General features: G+C 40.3%; 1 protein-coding gene across 1 annotated transcript; it reads left to right on the top strand.

The window, feature by feature from the left end:
• The first annotated feature begins 2,607 nt into the window (after positions 1 to 2,607).
• On the top strand, positions 2,608 to 5,041 carry LOC128743464 (very long-chain specific acyl-CoA dehydrogenase, mitochondrial-like). Its single transcript, XM_053840055.1, has 5 exons — positions 2,608 to 2,675; positions 2,744 to 2,936; positions 2,994 to 4,262; positions 4,617 to 4,829; positions 4,901 to 5,041. The coding sequence occupies exons 1-5, from the start codon at positions 2,608 to 2,610 to the stop codon at positions 5,039 to 5,041; spliced, it is 1,884 nt and encodes a 627-aa protein (XP_053696030.1).
• Positions 5,042 to 9,773: the final 4,732 nt, after the last annotated feature.

Raw genomic sequence — 9,773 nt, 5'->3', positions numbered from 1 at the left:
CTTCAGTTTTCCCACTTCCAGGTCTGCCTTATCCCGAACGCAAAATACTTCACCGTATATCTTTAAAACATTTAATTCTAAAGCCGTGGATTTGCTCAGCAAGCTGGCGCCTTCCATATTTTTAACGACGTATATTTCATGAAATACCTTCTTTGCTCGGGTCGCTATATCCGCCTTAAATATTTCATGAACTTTTATCTTACCGTCACCATATACCCGAAGAAATTTACGCGTTTTCCGAACCTCGCTGTATTTGCATCCTTGTTGTTTTAGCCGGCGCCATGTACCCCGGCTGATAACATTAACGTGGGCTCCAGAATCTACGATCCAGTCAATTTTAACTCCACCTGTATAGCACGTTATCTTGTCGTGTTTAGTGCCCGTAGCGTAAACTTGTTGTACATCGTCGTCACTATCGTCACTACTGAGATCGCCGCCTTTAGCACCAACCTCGTCACCGGAATCCTGGCATTGCCATACTCTTTTCGCTTTCTGCTGTTTTGTTTTACGGTTTTCTGGTTTTGTTCTGCACATTTTTCTAAAATGTCCCACTATTTTACAAGAATCACAAATTTTATTCTTGGCGGGGCAATTTTTATCATTTGCAAAGTGCCCGATATTTCCACATCGAAAACATTTTTCATTCTTTTTCGGTTTTCTGATTTGATTCACACTACTCTGTTCCACTGGATCAAAACTTTGTTTCATGTCTGCTCTGTTTCTATTTACTGTTTCCAAAACGCGTGCCTCTTGTACGATCTCTTCTACTGTCATGAGTTTCTTTTTAATTATCGCCTCCCGCAGATCGTCAGAGAGACTATTATCGAACACTTGCTCAGTAATCCTCATATCCAGTGCATTACCGTACTCACACAAACGTCCTTGTTCGCGGAGACGAGCGACAAACTTCTCTACGGATTCGTCTTCTGCTTGTTTGATTTTTCGAAAAAGATAACGATCGTAGGGAGTATTGGAGAAGGGTGCGAAATGAGCATCAAGTAACTTTATTGCCTCACGGAAAATATCTGACCCAGCCGGTGGCGCTTCATCGTTTCCTGGTAGATCGTAAAAAATATCTTGTATATGCGCTCCGCCGTAATGCAACAAATATGCCTTTTTTCTGGAAGCAAGAGCAACGCAATTCACTTCGAGGTATAATTCTAATGATCGCTTCCACTTTTTCCAGCGTGTTCCTATAGATGAGGTATCAGTAGTGTCAAATGGTAGTAACGTCGGCTTGTTGTTTTCCATTTTGCTTCGATTATGGTACACTCTCTGTAAACTGACGCAATATCACGAACAATCTTCTTTTCCGGATTTGCTTTGTTCCCTTTTTTCAGCACCACTCCTGCTGTCCTTGTCACCTGACTAAAAGTGATGCACGAACGAACTCGCCAAATTTTGTTCGCTTGATTTCCTACGAGAAAATCACGTCTTCGTCCCGGAAATCCACATATATTGACTCAAATCTACTTCCATTCGATTTACAGAGTCTTTTACACGAGTTTATACACTTTTCCCAGCTTCTCGTCGCCAAAAATGTAGCATATTAACAGAAAACAACGTGTATCGAGTCGGTTACTTTTATTCTTCTACCTCTTTCCTCTACATTTTCTCTACAGTGCTGCCAAGTTATCAAGATTACAACAGGTATCAGAATCCACACTGAGATAACCCTCATTGTGTGTAACGATAAGGAACAGAATCTGATTGGCGATAGTTATTTTTTATGTGTCGATAGTAACTTACACTACTCGATTATTCGACTTGCGCTTTTGTTTTCTAATCGATAGTAAGTGTATTCAGTTATATTGTTGACCGGATTAAAATCGCAGGTGGGGCATTCTTTATAATTATCAACAAATTTCAAATCACTAATCACAACCCGTAGGCGTAAATGCAAAAAGCGGTTTTTTCAAGAATTAGCGAAGGTCAGCGAATTGGCAAGTCTATTTGCTGCAAAAATTTTATCGTACATCGAGTGTCTTCCGCAATTTTTTATTTGAGATTAACGTTCATCCAGGTCCCCGACAAGATTAAACACGAAAAAGAAGTTTAAATAAAAAAGTTCAAAACAATTCTTTAACGTTTATCAACCTTATTTCAGCCTCTAAGAGTTGCACGTAAATGCATTGGGATTAATTCAATACTCGGTATAAAAACAGAACCGAAATTAGAATTTAAAGTGCATCGCAAAAACAACAAAAACCCAGACATGTCATTGGCCTGTATTTATCGCCAGCGGAATTCCCCAATTTGCTGGTCAAAAATTTACTGCCCGGCCTCTGTACTTTGCTGGGTTTATCAATGCATTTGCTCGATAACCTACCTTGATAATAAACGTACTCGTTATCTATTGCGCTAGATATCTTACTGATTTAAACAGTACTATCAGGTTTCCTAGTAAGGCAGTTGAACTTTGATACTACTGCCCGATAAATTAGGTATCGGCTTTCCAAACGTTAATTCATTCTGTTGTCAAAGTTTCCTCGAAGCGGACGCTCAACGTTTTGTGTTTGCTAAATTCGATCGATCACTACTAGGCATCACGTGGTTGTGAAGTTACTGATATAAGTGAAGTTTTCCATAAACTACATAAGTCACAATATGTTTCAATCGGTAATACTTACCGTTAACCGCAATGGTCACCAACTGGTGCGCTACGGAGCCACAAGGTGTGTTTAGTAAAGTGCACTTGCCATTCGTCAGCAAAAGCTTTAGAACTTTTACTTTTTCCTTGTAGATGTCTCGCAACGGCGGTGAAAGCTGCTCACGTATCGAGCGAAAAAGAACCAAAGGCCAGCCATTCATTCATGATGAACGTTTTCAGTGGACAGCTGCAAACTTCACAGCTATTTCCCTACCCCGATGTTCTGAACGAGGAGCAAAAAGAGTACACACGGGCCATTATTGATCCCGTGAATCGGTTTTTCGATGTGAGTACAAGTTAGAGTATTAGTAAGAACTAGTTTATCAATTATGTAAACTTTTAGGAAGTCAACAATCGAATCCGAAACGATGAAACATCGAACGTAAACGAAGAGACGATGAACGCCATTTGGGAGCTCGGCGTTATGGGTTACGGAATACCAGCTGAACTCGGCGGTTTGGGGCTTACGAACGTTCAAGCAGCTCGACTTGGTGACATCTGTGGAGGAAATGATCTTGCTCTGACGATCCATATGGGTGCTCACCAGTCGATTGGAACCAAAGGAATTCTTCTGTATGGAACCGAAGCGCAGAAAGCAAAGTATCTCCCACAGCTTAGTACAGGCCGTGTTATTGGTGCGTTTGCATTGACAGAACCCTCAGTTGGTTCTGATGCAGCATCAGTTAAAAGTAGAGCAGTTCTAAGTCCTTGTGGCAAATACTACGTACTGAATGGTTCTAAAACGTGGTGCTCTGGTGGAGGAATCGCCGGTATATTTACAACGTTCGCCCAAACCGAGGTTACCGACCCGAAGACTGGTGAAAAGAAGGATAAAATGACTGCATTTATTGTGGAACGAGGATTCAAAGGAGTCTCCACTGGGCCACCCGAGAAGAAAATGGGACTTAAATGTTCAGTAACGACGGATGTTTATTACGATGATGTTAAAGTACCGGTGGAAAATGTGCTTGGAGAGGTTGGAAACGGGTTCAAAGTTGCTGTAAATATCTTGAACGCTGGAAGGTTTGGCTTGTGCGCCATGTTAACGGGAACTATGCGTACTTGTATTGAAAAAGCAGCGGAACATGTCGCGACACGCGTTCAATTCAAACGGAAGCTGCACGAATTCGAAAATGTCCAGGAAAAATTAGCCAAGATGGCAATGCATCATTACGTCGCACAATCGCTGGCATATATGGTATCGGGTAACATGGATCGGGGATCTACAGAGTTTCATATAGAAGCAGCAATTACTAAGATATTCGGTACCGAAGCGGGATGGTATGTTTGCGATGAAGCCATACAGCTACTAGGAGGAAATGGGTACATGCAAGCGCCTGGATTAGAACAGTTTCTGAGAGACATGCGAGTCTTCAGGATATTCGAAGGTGCCAATGATGTGCTGAAAATGTTCATCGCTTTGACGGGCATTCAGTTTGCCGGAACTCGTCTAAAAGGCCTTCAGCAAGCAATGAAGAACCCATTGGCCAACCTGGGAACTGTTTTTCAAGAGGGCTCTAAACGTTTACTGCGCACAGCGGGTTCCACTGAAATAGATATTGGTCAGTTTGTTGCTGATCCACTGAAGGATTCTGCGAAACTGTGTGCACAGGTAAATGGCAAGACCATAGTCTCATGGCAAGAAATGACAAAATACTTCAAATCATTCATCATTAATTATTCATCAGGAGCCCTATTCTCACAGTCACCTCACAATTTTTCAGATAAGAGCACAATTTGCGATTCTGAAACCCCGTGGCTCGTGAGTGAAGTGACTGTGATATAGGGCGTAGTATCCTTAAACCAACCAAAAGATATAAGGCTGACATTTAAAATAGTAATAGTAATGCTTTTGCATTTCGATGCAAAATTCCTTAAATTCGTACTTTAATTTTCATACATTATCATACACTCAAGATCATGATTGGTTGCCAAATCTAACCTATCAAAAAACCTTTTCTTATAGAGTATTGAGATCTTCAACCAAACAATCGAAACGCTTCTGATTAAACACGGGAAAGGAATTGTTGAAAAGCAGTTTATTTTAGCTCGTATCGCTGACTCGGCCATCGACATCTACACAATGGCGTGTGTACTATCCCGAGCTACTCGTGCCGTCCAAAAGCAGCTCCCATCGGCAGAACATGAATGTCTTATGACCCAAGCTTGGTGCACGGAGGTAAGTTGCAGCGACGTCCAAATACGCCATCACCAGTAAGGTTTTGTACACACTGACCGATTTTTTAACAGGCCAGCTATCGAGTGCAGCAGAACATCGGACGCATAAACTCTGACAAATTCCAAGATAACAACAGGAGGCTTTCTTTAATTGCGAAAAACATTGTTGAGCGCCAAGGACCAGCGCTCACCAACCCCCTGGAGATTGACTGAAAATTGGGCTTTTTTACTTGATAAATGGACGTTGCACCTAGATAAGGAAATATATTATCTAATTTCAGCATGCGTCTTAAATCGACAAAGAAAAATATCCATGCAGTTGATTTATCGCAGTTAGTGCTCGATTATAATTCATGACACATGCGTTAGGTCACTTTTTTATCAGCAAGGAATGTCATTATTACTCAATTATCCTACCTAGCACATGCGACATACTACTTCTTCGTAGGAATTCGTAGGATTTTTCTTTCGACAATACCCGTTCAACGTCCACGTTTCCTAGTGGTTAGTAACGATCAGAAAAATTAGCGTCTTCTACATCGTGAGGTGATCTCAGCTGAATTAATCGTCATCATCAACTTCTTCTTTTTTAGCTTAGAGTCAGACCGTATTCAAAACTCGTCGCCACTCCACTCGGTCCTGGGTTCTTCTTCTAGCAGCATAGAGTTAGCGTGACTCGTGCTGTATCAAGAACTGGTGTCAACTGTATTCCGATGGGCTTACTCATCGGCTACTCGTCGCCAATTTGTTGACCGTCTCGATACACGCCAATTAGCTTCAACCTGTTCGAACCATCTAGCAAGTTGGACCCCTCTATTCCTGGTGCCAGTGGCGTTCTTGAAGAGAGCAGATTTCACTGCACAATCAACCGGCATCTTTGAGACGTGACCGGGCCACGACGTCACCTCTTCCAGTTTATCGTCGTCAATAGTCACTCCCCGTGTGAGGCTAAAGCTCACCTTATATTTGGTCTCCATTTTTAATCTGCCGTAGATTACCTGCGCCATCCAAAACTTTATAGTGATGATGTCAAAGTCGTCTACGAAAGTTAGGAGTTGGCGTCTTTTGTCGACTATCGTTCCTCTCATTTCAATGGACTCTCGCCAGACGTCACGTTAGCTACATACTCACTTGAGAGTACTAGTTATTCTTCGCAGGATGTGAAAGTCATCACGGTCACAATGCGGCTTTGTGCCGTAACATACTCCCGCTCCAAAACCAAAGGGTTTATACTGTGATGTACAAAACTCGAATGATACCAGGTTGTTGCAGAAAAACAAAATTTGTAAAGTGGCCGGATTGTCGTAGCTGGACTGTTTGTCCCCTGAAATGACGCGGAGTGGCCAGAATATCGTAACTAGACAGTGTGTCTCTTCAAAATGGCGCTGAGTGGCCGGAAGAGATTCGGGAATATTATTAACAGGGCGGAGAAACTTGATGTTTTCAGAAGTAATCGGATGTTCTTCTACGAAAATACGACCGGCTACTTTGAATTTGAAATGGTAAAATTCTTTCTCCTATAGTTCTTTCATAGCTTTTGTTACTTCTGAAACATGTACCTGTAAACATGTGACAAGCGAATGGTCATGGGTTCGAATCTTAGTAGAATCAGGCCATTCGATGTCAAAGTGACTTTAGCATGGGTTTATTCTCAGGCCCCTCATCGCCCTTCCTTCATGCTGAGTTCTATATTATCCCGATATGGCCTATTGACAGTGCAAAAATGAGACCCTTGTAGTAAAAATGCACTGGTTTGCTACGCCAGGGATGACTATAATTGGGGACTGTGCGCTGTCATGTGGAACGAGGTGGATAAAGTAGAGTAAAGCATTGAAAGAAGGGTACCCAATTACACACAAGCACGCATAAAAAAAAGAAATTCAATAAGCATATCGCTCACTCAATAGCGACTATAGCTAAAATAAATGCAGTGCGGGTTATACAACAAACACCCGGGCGATATCACAATAGATCTAACTTACTGGTCGCAGTGATAAGTCCATACAGGAAAAAAAAAAAAAAAACATGTACCTTGAATTGTATTCTAAAATTCCTTTTTGTTTGTCCGATATAGACTTTATCACAGTGACTACACGAAATTTTGTAGATTCCTGTCTAACTAAATTTATCAATAGGATCTTTTGTGGATCCTAATCGTGTTTGGAGTAGATTATTTCTATTAATGTAGACAATATCCATATCCATATTTTTAAAATTTTGTATGAAGCTTTTATGTTGTCTTGTTATGTTAAAGCACGATCATACTCGGCAGCCACCTTCTTCATATCTTCTGTTATAGGTAGTGATGTCCGTTAATCGTTCGATTAATTCAACTAATCGAATAACTATAAAAATATTCGAATAATTTTTAATCGAATACTGCCAGCACGAGTAGTTGAATTAATCGAATAGTTCAAAGGAAATAATGTGAATGCGAATAATCCCCGAATAATGGCCGCTAATCGTTCATAATCGTTCGATTAATCGAATTAATGAAAAAAATATTCGAATATTTCTAATCGAATACCACAAGCACGAATAGTTGAATTAATCGATTAGTGCAGACAACGCTCGCCGATTAATCGGTAATCGAATAATTGAAAATTTCGGACACTATTCACTATTCACCAGCGATCCGTACAGCTTTACAATTCTGTGCTGAATATCGTTGTTTGTCAGCTATTATCATTATATACGACTGAAAAACAACTTGGGTTGACTTCATTAAGCTTTAATTACGATTTAGAATTTGTTAGGACTTATTTACGATAATTTTCGGTTATTGGTGTACGATTTGATGCTAGCTGGGTGATTCTTCAATATCGATTATCGCCTGTTCGACTTCTGGTTTTGGAGAAACAGCACGTTTGAGACCCCATACAGATCGATTTTCTACAAACCACGTTTTGCAGCGCTATGTTACCATTATTGACGGACCTGACGTCCCGTTAGTAAATTTTCCACTATGCAGATACAGAACGCACCTCAACATAACTGTTAGCGGTATAACCATTCGGCCGACGATTCTGATGTCCCGTTAGCGTCGCGTCCCGTTTAAAGCGTCGTTGGTAACCACCTCCATATCCTCGTCACGGCACCAATGCTTGTGATCGTCGTTCACTTCACATAACGGGACAGTAGATGGTCATACAAGGTAGTTGTTAAGCGAGAAAGGACATTTATTTCAACTAATAGTTAACTGCCCAAATACTATTTTGACTGCGTTTTTGAGCAATTCAAACTATATGGACTCTACATTCAAAACGGAAAGCTTTTCCCCTAATTATGGACCCCCTGCCTTGTTGCCTGATTTTCCCCTGCCATGAACCTAAATATGCTGTAGTTTAACATTATTTAAAAACTACAAGGTATACAGCCCTAAGGGTTGTACGAAAGGGTGACGTAGGACTAAATCAGATCATTAGATCAAAGACTAATGTAAACTGCATTTCTGGCATATGTATGTTTATAAGAATATGTGAGTGTCATTGTTTAAGTGCATGTTTGAAAGAGAATAAAGAAATATTCAGATTCAATTCTTCATTTGGTTGCTTTGAAAATACGTGGACGGGGGTTAAGTACAACGCCTGCAACCATTAAGACATAGAGATTTCTTTTAAAAATCACTTGTGTGCATCATAAAGGTTGAATAAATAGTAATGAATGACCAGCCCACAGATTATTGTATTAAATGTGATTATGCGTAGCTTGACTTTTTTTTATTCTATATTAGAGACATTTTTTAATAATCTTACTTTTACTCGCTAGTGACATTGGTTACAAATAACATTAAAGCCAAAGCACGTTCATCGCAAAAGTGACGTGCCATTCGAATGTCCTTCTTTTTTGACAACTTTTTTGATGAATGACAACGGGCACGTAAGTTAGCGGCGTCGATTCACTGTCTTTTGTTCCGTGAAGGTTTTCCTAGTGTACTTTCACTGCTAATCACCATTGCTATCCGTTCTATCATTAAATCACCGCTTGTTACATAGCAGAAAATATGACACATACGCTAAAATTTCTGTTTTATTTGTATGAGAGTCCTTATCCTCATACCACAGGGGTGAGGGGTCTCAAACCTTCATAAAATCTCCGCATGCAAAATATGGTTCTATTTGCTTGATTAGTTCTAGAGTTATCAAGAAATTCGCATTTCATTTGTATGGGAGCCCCCCCTCTTAGCAGGGGAAGGGGTCTCAGTACACCATAAAAAATATTCTTACCTCCAAAAACCCCCACATGCCAAATTTGGTTCCATTTGCTTGATAAATTGTCGAGTTTTGAGGAAATTTGTGTTTCATTTGTATAGGAGCCCCTCCTCTAACGCCCTCCCTAAAATTGCTCTCTTACACCCATAAAATTGCTGGTCATTTTATCTATTAAACGACATATAAATTGCTCAGTTCCGTTCAGTAGTTTAGTAGCTATTAGCATTTGAAATCTTTCATTCAAACGTTACACTTCTGTTTTTGTTTTCACAAAGTGCTACCCAGTCCCAGTATAGTAAACAAAGACGTAGTCCTACGTCAAAACATGTTTTAGAAGAAGATTTGGTTCGGCAAGGACTTCAGCTAACCGTTGAAAGTATGCAGGAAACCAAAGCCAACGAGTACAACATTTTCGGACAATTTGTTGCTGCGGAACTGAAACAAATCCGAAACGGTAGTCAACGGCAGAAACTGAAGAAATTATTGCTGCGTGCGATAGTGAACTTTAATGAAGATGTATGTATTCCAAAATGTTATCCACATTTTCTAATGTGTATTCACATGTTTCAGATTGAAGAATCGAATTTGGCAACCGGTGTGGAACAGTTGAACCCCATCCTCTTCGTTGACGACGAAGGAAACCCGATTGAAAAATTGTCTTTGTATCTTTGAACGTTTAACAAATAAATAAACGTCTTTTAACTATTTCAAAGTTTTATGTTTAAGTGATAGCA

The sequence above is a fragment of the Sabethes cyaneus genome, chromosome 3, assembly GCF_943734655.1.
Source record: "Sabethes cyaneus chromosome 3, idSabCyanKW18_F2, whole genome shotgun sequence".
Classification (NCBI taxonomy): Eukaryota; Metazoa; Arthropoda; class Insecta; order Diptera; family Culicidae; genus Sabethes; species Sabethes cyaneus.
This window is presented reverse-complemented; position numbering and strand designations above follow the sequence as displayed.